This window comes from Dromaius novaehollandiae, chromosome 4 (genome assembly GCF_036370855.1).
Source record: "Dromaius novaehollandiae isolate bDroNov1 chromosome 4, bDroNov1.hap1, whole genome shotgun sequence".
Lineage (NCBI taxonomy): Eukaryota > Metazoa > Chordata > Aves > Casuariiformes > Dromaiidae > Dromaius > Dromaius novaehollandiae.
In genome coordinates, this window is record NC_088101.1 from 7,383,878 (window position 1) to 7,402,676 (window position 18,799).

At 52.1% G+C, this 18,799-nt stretch overlaps 1 protein-coding gene across 1 annotated transcript; it reads left to right on the forward strand.

Moving 5' to 3' along the window:
* Positions 1-13,953: 13,953 nt before the first annotated feature.
* NKX6-1 (NK6 homeobox 1) lies at positions 13,954-18,479 on the forward strand. The gene is made up of 3 exons (XM_064510314.1): positions 13,954-15,120; positions 15,732-15,904; positions 17,497-18,479. Exons 1-3 carry the CDS (start codon positions 14,508-14,510, stop codon positions 17,749-17,751), a joined length of 1,041 nt encoding a protein of 346 aa, XP_064366384.1. The 5' UTR covers positions 13,954-14,507; the 3' UTR covers positions 17,752-18,479.
* The last annotated feature ends 320 nt before the right edge of the window (positions 18,480-18,799 follow it).

Consider the following 18,799-nt stretch of genomic DNA (forward strand, 5'->3'; position numbering starts at 1 on the left):
ACAGCAATGTGGAAGTCAGGTGAGAGGCTGTTTTCCCCTCTAAATGAGGGGGAGTATGGGCTCTAATACTGTATTTCTAGGTTTAACATAGGCCAAAAGACAATGATTTGCCAAGGCATCCTGAATAGGGCATAAATATCTGTATTTTAGTAATTTAAATCCCCTGACAGCACTGAAATGTTCTTTTGTGTTTGGTTAACATGTCATGTAATCTGTTTACATTTGCTAGCCTGGCGTAAAAACATCATAGTCCATGGTATTTGTGGTTGAGAATTATTTGCTTAGTACTTGCGCACTTGAACTTTATGAACTAGGCCAATTGTGCACCAGACAAAAAAACCCACAAGACAACAGAACAAACTGGCCTCAGTATTTCCAAATTAAGTACCAAAGTCTGAGGCACATCATCTAATGACCACTGTGAAAGATCTGGCTGCTGAAATATTTTCCACAGGCAGTTGTCACCTTCTGTCTGGTCAAAGTGGCTAAGTATTGCACAATTGCATAGTTATTCTTGATTTTTCCTCCCTCTCATAATCCCTGGGATGCTATTTCTTCTTCCCAAAGATACAGTTCATACGTGGTGGGTGTTTGGCAAGCTGCTGCTGTTTTCATATAAAATGCGAAATTAATTCTTGAACTTGCTTGTTGTGGCCGCCTGAACATGCCATGAATTTGCAACACATCCTTCCTGTGTAATTTCACATGCACTGTATGTTGTATTATCCATGCAGATCCTTTATTTTAATAAAAACATCTGTTTGGAGTATGATAATGCATCAGCCTCTGTTTATTGTGCTGCTATATGTTTTTTATTCCCAATTTAAATAAAGGTCATCCAAATTAACTTGGACCGTTTCCAGCAAAGTAACAGCTGCTTGGAAAGTCAAACTCCAGCGAGTCCGTGTAGCCGTAAAGTGGCTCAGGCGGCAGTGGGTTAAAAGCTTACGGCCCTCCTGCGTCCCCCCCTCCTCACGCGCAGAGGAAGGCCTCGGCACGTCCCTCCTCCTGTCAGCAAAGGCAGCTCTCGCCAGGAGCGCGGGAGCAGGCAACAAGGTGGGGACAAGGCTGGAGGAGAAACAGCCCGGCTGATGCTAGGGGTAGGGGCTAATAGCTTTCCAGCTCTGGATGGCTCGGGCTGAAGGAGGCAATCACTGGGTCATTTAAAGGGGACTTATGGCACAGCTCTGTCAACACGGTATTTCCCGTCAGAGAGAGAAGAGCTGGCACAGTTCTAGCAAAGCCCCATAAAATGCAGCAAGATGGAACGAGCTATTTCCAATTGAATTCAGGCTAAAGACTTACAGAACGAAGTTTACTGTTTCGGTATCTTTTATAGGACTGAAGAGCAAACAACTCTCCATTATAAGTTTTATAATATGTTTTTTAAAAGCCCTCTATGGATACCTAATAGTTCTTCAGGTCATTGCACAGTTGGGCTTCCCTAGCAGTAGCTTCCATGTAGCTTCCAAGCAGTACAAACATCAGTACGGATTCACTGGTCCCAAGGACAAGTTCGGGAAGCCTTGTTTTCCATGACTGCCCACAGCCTAAAGCAGGCAGGTCAGGATGGACGAGGTGGAGACCTATTGCTTCCCACAGATCTCCCACTATGCTGTTTTGCAAAACTGCCCTGGCAGGAGAACCTTTGCCGAGCAAATTCATTGAGCCCCAAACCACTTCCCACTGGTTTTACTAGAGGTGGAGACAATTTGTTAACATGTATGGTCTGAACCGGTGTTAAAACCGTAAGTTCCTGAACCCAACAACTGACTGTCATGATCTGCAAGAGAGAATCACTTCAGCATGACCTCACGGGGACTATGTTTGCACCTATACCTTATTTTATCTTCTCAGTTTCACGTCATTTGGTCTCTTTTTGTTTAACAGAGCATCATACCACAGTCCTCTCTGAAGGCTGGACTCTCAGGGAAGAGGTTTTCGTACCACGCTACGAGCAATCAGCATTGCATCTTGTTGCAATAGAAACATGCTCTCTCACATGCCAGCTAACAGGCCAAGCCTCTACGTCGCCGTTCAGTCCGTGGGTATCTTACCAGTTTCTTACACTAAGGCAAAAGCACGTCGGCAGTTTCAGCAACATTTTCTCCAATTCCCAGGCCAGAATAGCACTCCCCCATGAAGTATTTGCTGTTTACTTGCTTTCTGATGCACGGAGCACAGCTTGGACTTTTCTGGGCTTTCTGTCACTTGATTTTTTCCCCCTCCTTTTTATGCTGCTTTCAAGAAGTTATACATCCATTCATTTAATAGAACTCTAGTGTATCTATTTATTATCCATCCTATTACCTTTGAGTTCACAAGAAAAGTTCATCTAAGGTATGAGTAGACATACCACCATTGATTTTAAACAGTTTATGAAACATCACTCTGTTTTGCCAGCAGTACCATCTTACTGTCTTATCTCAAGGGACAGGCAGAGCATTACAGCACGCTCAGTGTGTATTTTATAAATAGAGAGCAGTCAGCAGGATGTAATTAAGCCAAATATTACAGCCATGATCTGGAAAGGTTTCTCTGCAAAGCCCTGGTCTGCTGCCATTCTGCTGTGGTAGCGTTCAGATTGAAGTACATTTTGTGCTTCACAAAGGTGCTCCCACATATTCACTTATGTGAGTTTTCTGGGAGTTATCTTCGAGTGGTATAGTCATAAAACGACACCAGCAATTATTAACCGGTTATACCTTTGGTGTCCTTGCCATCTTTCTCAAAAGCCTGTGAACTGGAACTGTGTTAGATGAACCTCTCAGCTGCTTGCTAGGGGGATACAGGCTAAGAGAAGTGTCTCGCACCTCACCTGAGAAGAGCCGTGAAAATAGGAGCTACACAAAGACAGAAACTCAGGCCCTCTTCTGTTTTTTTAAGTTTTCAGGACTCTGGTCGAAAGCCCCTCAGCAAATCTCGACTAATGACTTTTGTACTCTGTGCCATGGCATTCCCGCTCCTGACCTCACCTGACCTCCCTGGGTCACCGGCACACACAGGGGCAGCGGGCAAGTTGCCCATTTGCCTCTTTTTCTTACCTAGATGTGGCATATTCATGGGGAAAGCAGTTCATCCCGAACAGGCAGCTTCTCCTATAGATGTGCGCTGCGTGCAGAAGAGTCAGGGAAGCTGGGGTCAATCAGCTTGTCACCTGTCCCCCAAACCTGGCAGCTGGCTGCCTGCCCGGTGCTGAGATCACGGTGAAGAAGGAAGCTGCTAAGTCAGGAGGATCAAGTACTGTTTATACAGCTTATCCAAAATAGATACCAGTTCCACTTAATGTTTGTAGCTCACTCTGAGGCTCTGACCAAACCAGCTGGTGCTCGGTCTGGTACTGCTGGAAAAGCGAAGGCATAAATGGGATGGGAGAACAACCCCAGCAAACTGCTTTCTACTGTTTCTACTGTTGTGCCAGACAACGGCCTGCTTAAAGGAAGCCTGTAGTACAAAGCCATAACAAGAGAAAGAAATCCAGGTCCACATTTTCAGGCTAACATCTAACAAGGCTAACAGATCAGGCTAACCTCAGGCTGACAAGATCCACATCTCCAGGCTCTGTGCAATTGCAAACTGAAGGCAGCACTTGAGAAATTCACCTTCTTTGCTGGTGCAAGAAGATTCACTTTCAGCCACAGACTCCACGGGTGCTTTCTGAATGACATCCTTCATACCACCGCGATAGCTAACCAAAGCTATTAGTGGAAGAAATTATCTCAAAATAGGAAAACATAAATAGCATGTCTGGAGGTAGAAGAGACAAAAAACTTGGGTATCATATGCCAGCCATGGCATTCCCTGCTGCCCTCTCCTGAGTACCCCTGCAAGCTCCTGCAATCTGCAGGTTTTTTTCCCCTGCATTGGTTCTTCCCTGCTACCACAATCAATCTGCTGCTTCTCAGAGTATGGCTGAAGCAATGTAGTTTGGAGCCAGGCTGGAGGGAGAAGCCAGAAGCAGGAGGATGGACATTCGTCAAGCACACAAAGAGAGAGGGCCAACAGAGTGCAATATCCAGGATTTCGTTCTTCCATTACAGCAGCACTCTCAGAGTTTCTGTTCACACTTCCAGGATTATGATTCCTGGCTGAGCTTCCACCACTGACCTGGGAACGGCAGGTTTGTGTGTGCCGTGTTATACGCAAGCCTCACTTCTCAGAAGAGGGAAAAGACACATGTGCGCTCCTCACTTCTCTAGTACTTCTCTGCACTTCCCAGACTGAGAAAGTCTACATGGAGTGCCACCGTGCTGAAAGGAAAAGAGAAGAAGAAACAACATAGACTTCTACGTCCAAGTTCCTCAGCAAAACCTGGGGGAAGCCCTCGGTAATAACGCAGCGGACGAGGAGCACAGGCTCCCCTCTGCCGTCCATACCCCCTGAGAGCAGACCAGTCAGACAGGAGAGCTTGCACAAGGCTGCCCCAGGAGCCCTAAAACGCCTGTGCGTCCACAAAGACAGGCAGCAAGGAGTTGGCCAACAGGAAGGAAAGGGGACAACCCGTGGAGGCACGCAGAGCATGACTCCTGTTGACACCATGGATTAAGGCAGATGAGAAGGAAAGAATGGATTTGAATAGGAGCAGCGAGAGACCTTGGCTTTGTGTGGCTGGATGGTACCTCACCTGGATGGGAGGGAGGGAAGCAACTCAACAAACGAGCTCCCCACAGCTCATGCCTTCAAGCTGTTTTTCTCCAGAAAGCCTTAAGGAAAGCAATGGCACAAACCAGCAGTGGTTGCTTCACCCCCCTGCCCCCCAATAAATGTTTCTGCCCCTTCCCTTATGCCATAGCAGCCCCTGCTGGCATAGGGCAGGCTTGGTAGGAGAATCACGTTATTCAGGATTATATTGACATGTTTATACCTTCTCTTATATTCTAAAGAACTTAAAAAGCAAACATCATGCCTCTGTGCTGGATATGACATATTGACGCTTTACGGTGTCATTACTCCTGCTGGCTTTTTTGCCAGCACCCTGACACTAACAGGCCACCTTGTCCTCTTGTCACGGGTTCGTCCGAGGCCGGGAGTAGCCACGGCCAAGACAGCAGAGCCTTGCCGGGCCCCTGGTTCAGAGAACGAAGCGAAGAAAAGGGCTTGTAGTAGAGGAAGCTCCGCCTGACCTGCGTGTGTTACGGGGGCCCACAAAGAGCTCAGGGGTAGTAGTTCAAACAAATGTTAGTTGTTGAGATAAAATGAAATAAAAACCCTGATGAGGACAGGATGAAGCAGGGAGGAAGACTAAGCACAGCAGGAGCTGGAATTTGGCCAGGCGCTCGAATTAACTACGTTATTGTTTCAGAAAGCGCCGTGGGAACTCTCACGACCACAAGCAGTCGGGACCTGACTTCTACAGCTCAGTCTAAACCAGAAAGGATTTCTAGCACTGAAGAGTAACACTGAAATAAAAACCTTACCAGACCGGTTAATGTGCAATGCACGCTGAAGGCTATTAAAACCCAACACGCCGAACTTGAACAGCCGGGGATTTGCAAGCAAACCAGCAGACAAGATCTTTACCCCAAGTGAGACTAAACTGATTCGCTAGATGGAGCTGCTACAACAACTAATGGGCTGTTTTGCTCCCCGCACGCCCGGCTGCTCAAAAACCATACTTCTGAGACCTTGATTTTCTATGCAAGAGCCCATGCATTTATGAAGTTGTCCTAAAAACTGTGTATGCAGCGTACGGTCTTCACTGAAAGTGAGATTTACTTCTATCCCAGAGGATGCAAGAGTTTGAGCCTAATGTGGTGGAAACGGGAATTTCTGCGTGTATGACATTTATCCTTGACACCAAGGAGCGAGCTCCGAGCTTCCCCTGCTCCCTTTGCTGCGCTTATAGGCTGGGTAAGGGCTGCCCCCCTTCCTAAGGTGCATCGTGTCCCAGCTTGGCTCTCTAACTGATTGTTGCTCCTGAAACCAGCTGATATTCCTTAATATATTATGCTTAATGTGAAATGAAGAAAGCATTTTTTTAAAAAAAAGAGTCGTGTTACAAAGTGCCCTGCTCTAAGTAATTTTCTTTATGATTTAGTCTGAATGTTCTAATCAATGCAACCCTGTCAGCCTTTGATGTGATGAAAAATGCTGAAATACGGTTTTCTAAAAATCATAAAAATATGCACATAATGATAGCCGCTGCTGCTTTCTCCCCTCCACCCCCATTTAGATCATCAATTTAATGATTTCCAGTTCCCTGACACCGGACCGCACTGTGCCAACAATTTCTAAGCAAAGCTCTCCACTGATTTCCACAGGGGGCTACTTAAAGATCGATGGCCAGAGATGGCCCACTGTACATATATTTTTCTCATGTAGTGAAAGAAACTATATAAAAGCTCCAGCTATGTCAGTTAAATTTCCATACGTTTTTGCCATTAATGTGAAATCAGAGCACAGCTAGACGTTAGTTTTAGTCTTAAAAGTGTAGCTGGTAGTCCGTATGGAGGAAGCGCACGCATGCATCCAGGCTGGCACCTGGACACATATCCGATAATTACAGCCACGTGGAGACGTGCTGAAGTGAACATGCTTGGGTGGATGCACTTGCCGGCTGGAGCCGGGGGGAGAACTAGTGAACTTAAATCAATACTGTTACACGCGCCTCACATGGAAATACAGCCGCAGACTCCTGTGAAGGACTCTCCTTGCAATGAAAGTGCGGCTGCCTTTGGAGAGGTGGCACATTCCTTAGGCAAAGGGAAATGGAAGAGGACAAGCATTGCCATTCCTTGGCCCTGCTGTGACAGTCGGACTTAAAACATGCGTGTTTTATCATGACTGTTATTAACAGGTTTCTTAAATGGTTTCCGTAGTGATAAAAGTATTTTTATGACTTTGCCATAACTGTGTTAGGTACATGGGGTTTTTTTTTCCCTGGTGTTTTGTTAGTCTGCAACATTTTTTTCTTTGTAAGTTTATGAAAAGTCCAACAGACCCTTGTTAAGAAATAGGCTTCAGCCCCAGTATGACTTGCTGCTTAAGGGGCCTTACGACTCCAGGATCTCGTGTTTCAATAAAACCATCAAACACTTTGAGGCTTGGCATAGATGACACAACTGCTAACACACTTCGCAGCAAGCAAGGGACCTCTTGCCTTTCCTCTCTTCTACCTGCAGGCTCTGCGTGCTGCCCACCCCCAGGGCAAGAAGTAGTTTGGATGTGCCTGAAATTGTGGCTGAGCTACAGCGACGTGTGGGTGCTGTCTCTCCCTTGCGGTCTCTTCTTCCCACTTTTCCGATTTTCCTCAAAATCACTACGGCTCTGGCTGCTGATGTTGGGAACGTCGCCTGCAACGTGGGAACGGAGCAGGGCACTCCCAAGCAATCGCGTTGCAGACTGACATGCGCACAGGCAACACCGAAGCCCAGGGCTTCCTTCTTTTCTCTAGTAAGCGTATGTCTAGAGAGAAATATTTCTTCTATATGCCTCAGAACATTAAAGATAACTTTGTGTCAGCTGCAGCTCTCAGTAGCACCGCACAGGAATAAATAAGCATGAGGACACGGAGAAATCTTTCATGCGCTAATTACTCTGGATAAACAGAGGCTTGGTAATCAGTGATGCCACACGGTTATTGCCAGCACAGTTTCAACAGCAGCGTGAGCAAGGCCTAAGTGGCCGAAGTCTCCCAAAGATTAACATTGGTTTTAATGAGCTAACCGTGTTGCGTTGGGAAAGGAGCCAGGATTTCAGCTGAGGAATGTGTAATCATTTGGATTAAAGAGAACTGAAAGACAGTCTCGCTTTTCTTTTTTTTCCTCCCCAGCTTCTTAGAAGCACAGGACTGTATGGAGATGGGAGACAAGATCCTCACCTATGCTCGGAGCAGCTCTACACGTGAAATATTTGCCCGCTTGCTGGAAGCCCATGAAAGACGGAGAGTGAAAAACTCCGTTTTCTGATCCGTTTCTTCTCTCTGCAGTAAAAGTCACCTACAGCTGGTCACATTTAAAAGTTATGTTTGGCATAGCTACGTGTGGGGAACCCTACCACAAGCCCGGTTATACAATCAGAAAAGGCTTTTGCCAGTAAAGCTTGTTCTTCTCAGAGACCTAGGTTAAGCTTCCCGAGTTGCATCAAGTTTTACCAAGGTCTGAGCTTTAGTACTGGAAGGTTTAGCAGCCCACAAACCCTTCGATAAAATAACTGGGAGGAACCGCTCTGCTGGGAGCAGGCCACGGACCGCCGTGTCCCGAGCGGGTGAAGGAGCAGCACGGTGCTGAGGGTGGTCTCCGGTGAACGGGTGGATACCAAGGGACCAGCAAAGCCTGTGCCTGAAAGCCTGTCCGGTGCAGGAGGAGACATTAGCCCTTTTCCCTGGGAATGCCGGGGAGGACTCGCTGCCCAGAAACCGGGGCGGCGGCGGGGGGCTTCTCCTTCAGCTCTCTCTTCCTGGCTTTCCCCCAGCAGAGGTCAGTCAGGACTAATGATAAAAAACAAAAAGTAAAAGTGACTGTTTGAATATCGACTCTTTACAGCGCCCCAGAAAGGAGGAAATATTTTGCCTTACTGAAAATGCAAAAAATGCTTCTACATCCCGGTTTAGGAAGGGCAGAAGAAATAGTGAAGCAGGAACACGCACAAGTATAAGTAACATCCTGGAACACGCTCCTTTTTTGCTGGTGATGTTTTATAAAAACAGTGAGCGAATGCTATTTCTTCTCAGTCCAACTAAAATCTCAGCCTCCTTCCCTGATTTCTTTCGCAGTTATTTTGGATACACTTCAGCGTAACTGGAAACGCAGTTTAGGCCAGGATGTGGAGACTACAGCGTTGCAACAGCGAAGTGCCACGGATGCGTCCTCAGAAGCGAGGTGGCGTGAGGACGATGGCGTGAAACCTGAGCGTCTCCTTGTCCTTGCACAGCAGGGGCTCCGTCGCGCCCCGGGGGGGTCGTCCCCCTCCTGCCACCCCCCGCCTCCCCACGGCCACCCCCCCGCTCCTGCGCAAAGAGTCAGGCCCTGGCTAGGGCCAGGATGCCTGCTTGCCCCTTGAGGAGATGAGTGGACGTGTCCTGTTGCCACTCGTGGAGCATTTGGGCATGCAAACGTTACGGCAGGTCGCAATATCCCGGGTCGGGCAGACTGGGAAGACCAGGGAAATGGCAGCTGCAGCTTGCCTGCACCAGCCCCGGCTCCTGATCCTCGGCGAGTCTGCCGAGAGTTTGTTTGGAAGAGCAAATTCGGGGAGCGACGCCGGGGTCACCCGCACGGTGCTGCCGCTTGCCTGGACTGTTCCCAGGGCTCGCAGCCAGACGCTCTGGGACAGGAATGCTAAAAAGCAGGTGAAATGGATCAGCGATCCTGGCTCTTTTTTTACTTCATCGTGATGAAAAAAAAAAAAGCTGGCCAGCTTTGCCTCAGTTTATCCACCTCGGGAGAGGACACAGAGGATTGCATTTCATGTGTGGAATTTTAATGATAACTTTATTATATCTCAGTGTATTATTGGCTTACGGTTTTGTAGTCTTACAAGAAATTTCCGTTTCCACATCTCCATTAAATGTCTGATTCATTTTCTTGGCTCATAATAATGCCTCCAAGCTACATCACTAAAGAATCAGTGTTCCGCATTAGATAAATATAAGACCGAGTGTGATTAACCTATTAACTATTTTTAATTAGCTTTTACTGTTCTTCAGATATTCCACGTTTTTGAGGAAGCAGAGAGAGTACCCTAGTATTACAGGGCTTTATAGAGCTCGCATATGGACCTAGATTATTCATCATATTTGACAGAAGCTCTGCTGCAGAGAATCTTGCAACAACATCACAATTTTCTTAGTACTGGGAACGTCGTAACGGACACATTTGCGGTGTGAATTATGGACAAGAGTGAAAACTTTTAAATCTTTACAGCATTTTTATGCTCTGTCTTCCTTTTTGGTAATCAGATCTTGATTAAGAGCTGGAATTAGCCCCCAGAAGAACATTCGGGTTTCCTGGCTCGGGTCCTGTTCTGAATGTGGGCAGACAGCAGATGATTCACTGGCTTTCCTGTTCTGCTGCAACAAAAAAAGGTGTCTACATACCTACCCATCACTTTTAGGAAGTAACTCACTACTTGCTTGCGTGGAAGACCGTACGGTGAAGGTGAAGCACAGAAAGAAAGAATTACTGCATCGAGATTCTCTATCGCATTTCCCCCGACGGCTGCACTGCCTGGGCAGTACTTTCCCCCTCTTTTTCGCTCAGTCCCCGGCTGCCTATTTTGCGGGTGTTTTCTTGCACTATCAGTAACTCTCAAAGCACCGAAGCCGCCGGTTGCTTTCAGTCCCGAGGAGCAGCCGTGAGGAACGGGGCCCTCTCCGGGCCCCTCCAGCACCCGCTCCCGCTGCGCGGACCGGCTCGGGGCTTTTCATTGCAGGCTCGCTAAAATGGTTTTTTTTTCTTTCTTTCTTTCTGATATCCCGGGATCAGCCAAGTGCACAAGGACTTCGCCAGCGGAACTGCTCCAGCGCTCGTGTTTCTCAAGTCCCCGCGCTCTGTCGGGGCGTTTCTCACCGACAAACAGGCGAATATATAAATGTATACGGCGCTTTTATCCCTTCCCCTCCTCTCCTCGCTCCCTCCTTTCGTTCCGCACCTCGGCGGAAAACGCAGCTTTTCCTCCCAAGCCCCCCCCCCCCGCCCCGCCCGTTCCCCTCTCATTTATTATTTAACTTTATCTACGATAAGGGGGCAGAGCCGCTCCCACTGCTGAAATGCAGCCAGGTGTTAACGAAGCGCCGCGGCTCGCTGTGACTCCACCGGCGATCCACAGGTCCTCGAGGAACAGGCTGGTTATGGAGTGTCGAGACCGCAGGCTGCTCACTGCGTTAGCCCGGGTTTCGGCTAGTTAGCTGCTTTTTTTTACGCTCACTGCCGACGCCGAGGGTGCTCACGGTGACCTCTGCCAGCCCCGCCTAGGATGCCCCCCCCCCCCAGTCGTGTGCCTGCCCGAGGCTATGCTTAGAAAGAACAAGAAATGCCTAAAAAAAAGGGGGGGATTAAATAGTCATCTTCCCCAATATCTCTGGGTAACAGTTATTAGAGACGCAAAAAAATAGCTGATGTTCGCAGCCACTTCTGCGTGGGAGCAACTTCGCGAGCGCGGGGTGGCCGCGTTCGTGCCAGCTCAGCCGGGACGCTGCTCTTAGGAGAGACGCTGTGTAAGGCTGCCCCTAAAGCCCGCTCGCCTGCAGGTCCCGCGCCTTTTCCTCGCAGCTGCTGAGCCCCACACCTCTGCAGGCAGGAGCAGCGATTTCTCTGTGCCTCCTTTGCACCGTGTGGCACGAAGGAGCGCTTTCCCCGCGTGTGGCCGGGGCACCCCCACGGCCCCCCCCCCCCCACGGCCTCCCCCAGCTGCAGTTCGGCAAAGCTGCTCCTCCGCGGTGGCGCAGCCGTTTGCCGCAAAGCCTCCAAATTCCCACGTCGGTTTTAGTGCTTTCCCCCCCTCCCCGGTGAAAAATGCAGACGGGATCCCCTTCCCGGCGCTGCCTGCCAGCCCCCGGCCCGGCCCGCGCCTGCGGCGGCTCCGCGGGGCCGTGCGGGGCTGTGCGGGGCCGTGCGGGGCAGTGCGGAGCTGCCGCAGCCCCGCGGCCGCAGCGCTTTGCCGACCCCCGCCGCCCCCGCGCTCCGCCGAGCGCCTGAGGAAGGGCCCGAACCGTTCTGTCTTTTTTTCTTTTCTTTTTTCTTTTCTTTTCTTTTCTTTTCTTTTCTTTTCTTTTCTTTTCTTTTCTTTTCTTTTCTCTTCTTTTCTCTTCTTTTATTCTTTTTCTTCTTCTTTTTCCTTTCATTTCTTTTCTTCTTCTTCTTTTTCCTTTCCTTTCCTTTCCATTCCTTTCTTTTATTCTTTTTCTTCTTCTTTTTCCTTTCTCTTTCCTTTCCTTTTCTTTTCTCTTTTCCTTTCCTTTCCTTTCCTCTTCTCCTTTCCTTTCCCCTTTCCTTTCCTTTCCTTTCCCCTTTCCTTTCCTTTATTTTTTTTCTTTTTCCTTTCCTTTCTTTTCTTCTTCTTCTTCTTCTTCTTCCTTTCCTTTCCTTTATTCTTTTTCTTCTTCTTTTTCTTTCTCTTTTCTTTTCTTTTCTCTTCTCCTTTCCTTTCCTTTCCTTTCTCCTTTCCTTTCCTTTCCTTTCCCCTTTCCTTTCCTTTCCTTTTCTCCTTTCCTTTCCTTTCCTTTCTCCTTTCCTTTCCTTTCCTTTCCTTTCCTTTTCTCCTTTCCTTTCCTTTCCTTTCCTTTCCTTTCCTTTCCTTTCCTTTCCTTTCCTTTCCTTTTTTCCTTTCCTTTCCTTTCCTTTCCTTTCCTTTCCTTTCCTTTCCTTTCCTTTCCTTTCCTTTCCTTTCCTTTCCTTTCCTTTCCTTTCCTTCTTTTCTTTTCTTCTTCGTCTTCCTCTTCCTCTTCTTTTCTTTTCTTGCTTTTTGATAAGCGGGAAGGGGCCCGAGGACGGCCACCGAGCCCTGGCTGCGAGCCTCGCACGCGTGGAGCCGCCGGTCCCGCGCGAGCCGCTGCGCGAGGCCGCTTTTCTCGGGCTTCGCGAATAGCAGCGAGGCCGCCCTGCGCGCCGGGGGACGTTGGCGAGCGGGAGGAAACCCAGTCGCAGCCCGGGATCGACGTGTTGCCGCCTTCGCTAACACCCGCAGCCGCCGGGCAGAGAACGCCGCCCGGGCAAGCGCCTTCGCCGTGCCCGAGGGGACGGGCTGCCCGCAGGCACCGGCAGGCACGCGGCCACCGCAGAGCCACCGGCCTTTGCGTCACGCCTCCCGGTTTTAACCGCGCGGCGCGGCTGTGCCCCGGGCGTCCCTGCGAGCGGCGCGGCGCCGGGAAGGGAGACAGGCGAGGCGGCGGCTCCCGCCAGGCAGGGGCGAGGGCGGGGGCGAGGGGGAAGGAGGGAGCGAGCGAGTGAGCTACGGCGGGGGGGGAAGGGAAGGGAAGGGAAGGGAAGGGAAGGGAAGGGAAGGGAAGGGAAGGGAAGGGCAGGGCAGGGAAGGGAAGGGAAGGGAAGGGAAGGGAAGGGAAGGGAAGGGAGTATTAAAAAGGAAGAGAAAGAGAAGACAAGGAGAGAAAAGAGAGAGGAAGAAAGAGAGGGAGAGGGAAAGAAGACAGAAAGAAAAGAGGAAAGAGGAAAGAGGAGAGCAGAAGTGAAAGAGAGAAAGGGAGAGAAAGAGGAAAAAAACCAGGAAAGAGAGGGAAACTCAGAGAAAGCCTGAGAGAAAAGAAAGAAGAAAGAAAGGAAGGAAGACGAGAGAACAGAAGAGAAAAGAGAGAGGAAAGAGCGAAAGAGAGAAGAGAGAAAGAGAAAGAAAAAGGAAGGAAAGAGAAAGAAAGCCTGAGAGAAAGGAAGAAGGAAGAAAAGGGAAGGGAGAGGAGAGGAGAGGAGAGGAGAAGAGAAGAGAGGAGAAGAGAACAGAGGAGAAGAGAGGAGAGGAGAAGAGAAGAGAGGAGAGGAGAAGAGAGGAGAAGAGAGTAGAAGAGAGGAGAAGAGAGGAGAGGAGAAGAGAAGGGAGGAGAAGAGAACAGAGGAGAAGAGAAGAGAGGGGAGGAGAGCAGAAGACAGGAGAAGAGAAGAGAGAAGAGAAGAGAGGAGAACATAAGAGAGGAGGAGAAGAGAGGAGAAGAGAGGAGAGGGGAAGAGAAGAGAGGAGAAGTGAAGAGAGGAGAAGAGAACAGAGCAGAGGAGAGGAGAGGAGAGGAGAGGAGAGGAGAGGAGAGGGGAAGAGAAGAGAAGAGAAGAGAAGAGAAGAGAAGAGAAGAGAAGAGAAGAGAAGAGAAGAGAGGAGAGGAGAGGAGCAGAGCAGAGCAGAGCACAGCGAGCCCGGGGCGAGCAGAAGTTGCCCGGGCCGCCTCGCAGCGCAGCGCAGCGCCCCGGGCCGGCGGGCGGAGCGGAGCGGAGCGGGCGCGGCGCGGGTGGGCAGGGCCCGCCGCCGCCCCGCCCCGCCCGCGCCCGCCGCCGCCGCCGCGCCCGCCGCCGGCCGGGCCCGTAAAGGAGGCAGGAGCGGGGCGGCGCGGCAGAGCCGCCGCCAGCCCCGCCGCCAGCCAGCGAGCGCCGCGCCGGGAGGGAGGCAGGGAGGGCGGGCGGGAGGGAGGGATGCTGGGCGCCGAGGAGGACGAAGGGGCGAGCACGGCCCCCGCGCCGCTGTGAGCCCCGCAAACTTCCCATAGCCGCATATATACGCCCGCCCGCGCCGTGCGTATATACACACACACACACATATATATATAGGCACGCACGTGTGTGTATATATATATATATATATATCGCACGGCGAGGGAGTTGCTCCGCCGTCCCTGCGCGGAGGCCGCCGGCGGCGCAGCCCTGATGCCCGGCGGGGCGGCGGGGCCGCGGCTCGGGCGCGCAGCTCCCCGCTAGAGGCGGCGGCGGCCCCCGCGGGCTGGATGCGCGGCGGCGGCGGCGGCGGCTCCGCAGGGCCCCCGCGGCGCTAGGGGCCGCCCGGGGCGGCGCTCGGGGCCGCCGCTGCCCCCGGGCGCGGGACCCGGCGGCGGCGGCGGCGGCGGCGGCGGGGGGATGCTGGCGCTGGGGCAGATGGACGGCGCGCCCCGGCAGAGCGCCTTCCTGCTGGGCAGCCCGCCGCTGGCCGCCCTGCACAGCATGGCCGAGATGAAGGCGCCGCTGTACCCCGCGTACCCGCTGCCCGCCGGGCCCGCTTCCTCCTCCTCCGCCTCCGCCTCGCCCGCCTCCGCCTCGCCCTCGCCGCCGCTCGGCTCCCCGGGCGCCGCCGGCCTCAAGGCGCCCCCCGCCGCCGCCGCCGCCGCCGCCGCCGCGGGCGGCCTCTCGGCGCTGGGCTCGGCGCCGCCGCAGCTCTCGGCCGCCACCCCGCACGGCATCAACGACATCCTCAGCCGGCCCTCCATGCCCCTGGCCGGCGCCGCGCTCGCCTCCGCCTCGCCCTCCGCCTCCTCGGCGGCGCCCGCGGGGCTGCTGGCCGGGCTGCCGCGCTTCGGCAGCCTCAGCCCGCCGCCGCCGCCGCCGCCCGGCCTCTACTTCGGGCCCGGCGCCGCCGTGGCCGTGGGCCGCTACCCCAAGCCGCTGGCCGAGCTGCCGGGCCGCACGCCCATCTTCTGGCCGGGGGTGATGCAGAGCCCGCCGTGGAGGGACGCCCGCCTCGCCTGCGCGCCCCGTGAGTACCGCCGCCGCCGAGCCCCCCGCCCCGGCCCGCCCCGGCCCCGGCCCCGGCCCCGGCCCGGCCTCTCCCGCCGCGCTTTTCCCTTCTCCCTGCCGACTTTGTCGTGCTGTCTCTGCCCGCTGCTCGCCGCAGAGCCGCCTAAGGCGCCGGGCCTTTCCGCCAAAAAGCGGAGCCCTCCTCGGGGCGGGGGAAAACCCCCTCGCTGCCCTGCGCTTTCCCTTTATTTGGTTGCTGCTGCTGCTGCTGGGGAGCGTCGGAGCCGGCGATTGCTCCGGTTCGGCCGTGCGAACTTGCCGCAAGAAGGACTTTTTGTAACCGCGGGCTTGCGCTGCTTTAAGCTTTTCGGGAAGAAAACGCTGTTTTTTCTGCCTGCTCAAGTGTTAGCGCGTTAAAGGGGGGGGGGGAGAAAAAAGAAAAAGAAAAAAAAAGAGGGAGCCGGCAGACTCGCAACGGCACGGTTTTCTGGCAACAGTTTCGTTATAGATCCGTTCCCCCGTGGATAGAAAATCCCCCTTCCCCCGAGAGCCCGTTTTGCAGTTAAGCACTTTTCCAAACAAATAGATTAACATATCTGTCCATGCCTTCCGTTTCTCTCCCCACCCCAGATCAAGGCTCAATTTTGCTGGATAAAGACGGCAAGAGAAAACATACAAGACCCACTTTTTCTGGCCAGCAGATTTTCGCCCTGGAAAAGACTTTTGAGCAGACGAAATACTTGGCGGGACCGGAGAGGGCCAGGCTAGCCTACTCGCTGGGCATGACGGAGAGTCAAGTCAAGGTGAGACGATCGCGTCAAGCACCGGACGAGCGGTTCAAGCCCGGGGCCGGGAGGAGCGTGAGCAACGCAGCTACAAAGGCGCTGCGACAGAAGCCGTCGCGAAGGGGACGGGGCGGGCGCCTCCGCCGTCGGGCCCGGCTTAAGCGCCTGCAGGTGCCGGGCGCGCACCGAGGCCGCCGCGAAGTGCCGCCGCTAACGGGGGCGGCTGCTGCAGGGCTGCCTCCTCCGAGCTTGTTCTCGGCGGTGCGGGCAGGGAACCGCGGGCTCAGCCGGCCGTTTCTCGGCGTTTCCCTCGCGGAGCTGCAAAGCGTGCTTTAAAACCGCGTCTTGCCTCTAAAGCACTCGCAGTCGCGGCGCGTTTAGGGGGAATGGTGGTTGCCGTGCTCCGAAAAACGAGGTGCTTAAGCGGTGACACGGCTGGGTGAAGCGGGCAGCAAGCGTTTAGCATCACCTGAGCGAGATTGCTATTATTATTCCTATTATTACTATTATTATTCCTATTATTATTACTATTAATATTCCTATTATTATTCCTATTATTATTCCTATTATTATTCCTATTATTATTCCTATTAATATTCCTATTATTATTCCTATTATTATTCCTATTATTCCTATTATTCCTATCGGCTTTTTTCCTCCCGGAGCCGCTGCCCGGGCCCCGTTTCCGAAGGGGCTGCTGGAGCCTTTGGGGCAGGAGGTGGCGAAGGCCCGGCGCCGTCGGGCCCCCCCTCGGCGCGGCCTCGGGGCCGCCGCTTCCCCCGCTGCCGCCCCAAACGGCTGCTTTTAGCTCAGCGCCGAGATATGTCCCGCGGGGGGGGGGAACACCCCCCCTCGCAGTGCCCTTTCGAAGAGTAAATATATATAAAACGGGGCAGGGGACATGGCAGCAGGGTTCGGTGTAAAGTGTTTATTTTCACGCAGGGGCAGCATTAGAGGGCCGTGCGCTCGGGCCTGCAGCGTCGGCCCGGGGGGGGGTTTGGGGGGGGTTGGGGGTTTTTTGTTAATGCTTGCTGTAGCTCAAGCGAACTTTTTTTTCCCGAGGCGGGGGGGGGGGGGGGGGTAGTATTTTGCATCGCCCAAGTCGCGACGTCTTTTTTCTTTGTATTTTTTTCTTTGTATTTTTTTATTTGTATTTTTTCTTTGTGTTTTTCTTTGTGTTTTTTTCTTTGTGTTTTTTTCTTTGTGTTTTTTATTTGTGTTTTTTATGGTTTTTATTTGTATCTTTTATTTGTTTTTTATTTGTTTTTTATTTGCATTTTTATTTGTATTTTGTTTATTTGTATTTTTATTTGTATTTTATTTGTATTTTTTGTTTTTATTTGCATTTTTATTTGCATTTTTTATTTGCATTTTTTATTTGCATTTTTTATTTGCATTTTTTATTTGCATTTTTTTATTTGCTTTTTTTTATTTGCTTTTTTTTTTTAATTTGTATTCCCCCCCCCCCTTGGCGACAGAAGTTCGCCCTGCGGAAACGTGTTGCTCGCTCTGCGCTTTCCCACCTCGGCGACGGGTTTCGGCTGGGAGGGCGGGGGGCGGCGGTGCCGGTGCCGGTGCGGGTGGCGGTGCCGGTGACGGCGGGGCGGCAGGTCTGGTTCCAGAACCGACGGACCAAGTGGCGGAAGAAGCACGCGGCGGAGATGGCGACGGCCAAGAAGAAGCAGGACTCGGAGACGGAGCGGCTGAAGGGCGCCTCGGACAACGAGGAGGAGGACGACGACTACAACAAGCCGCTCGACCCCAACTCGGACGACGAGAAGATCGCGCAGCTGCTCAAGAAACACAAGCCCGGCGGCGCCGGGGGGCTGCTGCTGCCCGCGGCCGACGGCGACGCCTCCGCCTAGCCCCGACTCCCGGCCCGACGGCGGGGGCGGCCCCGACGGCGCGGCCCCCCCTCGCAGGCGCCTTGTAAATAAACCGCGACTCACACTGACTAGAGACGTTCCTTGACTGTGAATATTTAAAATGTAAAATACCTTCTTTTTTTGTATAGAAAGGGCCGCTCCCGTCGGTCCCGGCCCGCCCCCCCCCCCGGCCCCCTTTTGCAGAGCGGCTCTCCCCTCCCGGGCCGCGGACCCCCCGCGACAGACCGCGCCGGCTCCCCCGCCTCGACTTGCACACGCCCTCCACGCTATTTATTAGTATTTTTGAAATACTTCTTCTTCTTCTTCTCTTTTTTTCCGGTTGCTGTGAAGAGGGAGGGGGCAGAGGGCAACTCGCCGTAGTTTGCTTTAACTTAACCCGTTTCCCATAAAATGCGTGTTGAAAAGTAGCTGGTGGGAATTGTCACAACCACTTTCGGTCAGAATATAAAATTCATTTAGTTGCTGTAATTGAATTGAAAGTGTGTTTTCTTTTGTATCATAAAGAATACTAGAGAATGTAAATTGTTTTCTTTTTTTTTTAAGCTAATAGCGATGATATATCGTGATATAGCATCTTAACATTTATTAATTTATATTAAAAATAATTCGGTTTGTAAAGAGAAGAAAAGCCCTTTGCAAGACCAGTTAAATGTAATGCACTTTCTGTTTAAAAAACGATAAATCAATTAAAGCAGTTTAAAGACGTCTGCTGCCTTCACTAAAGGGTACAGATAATCTGATCTCATCCGAGATTGAATAATAAAACCGACGGTACAAAACTAAAAAAAAAAAAAAGAGATAATTTGCAGGATCTTTTGTTCATTCTCGGTAGCGTGGTGGGGTTTTTTTTCCCCCCCCTTTAATGATGGAAATTGCCCCACGCCGCTTCGTTGCGCAGCACAATACGCCTGCAATAAGCGGGCGCTTCTTTTGGAAGAAGGCGAGTTGCTCTTGCCAGCGTATCGTTTCCCCGAGAGCGCTTTTCCCGGGGGGGGGGGGGGGGGGCAGCCCCTGGGGAGCCGAGGAA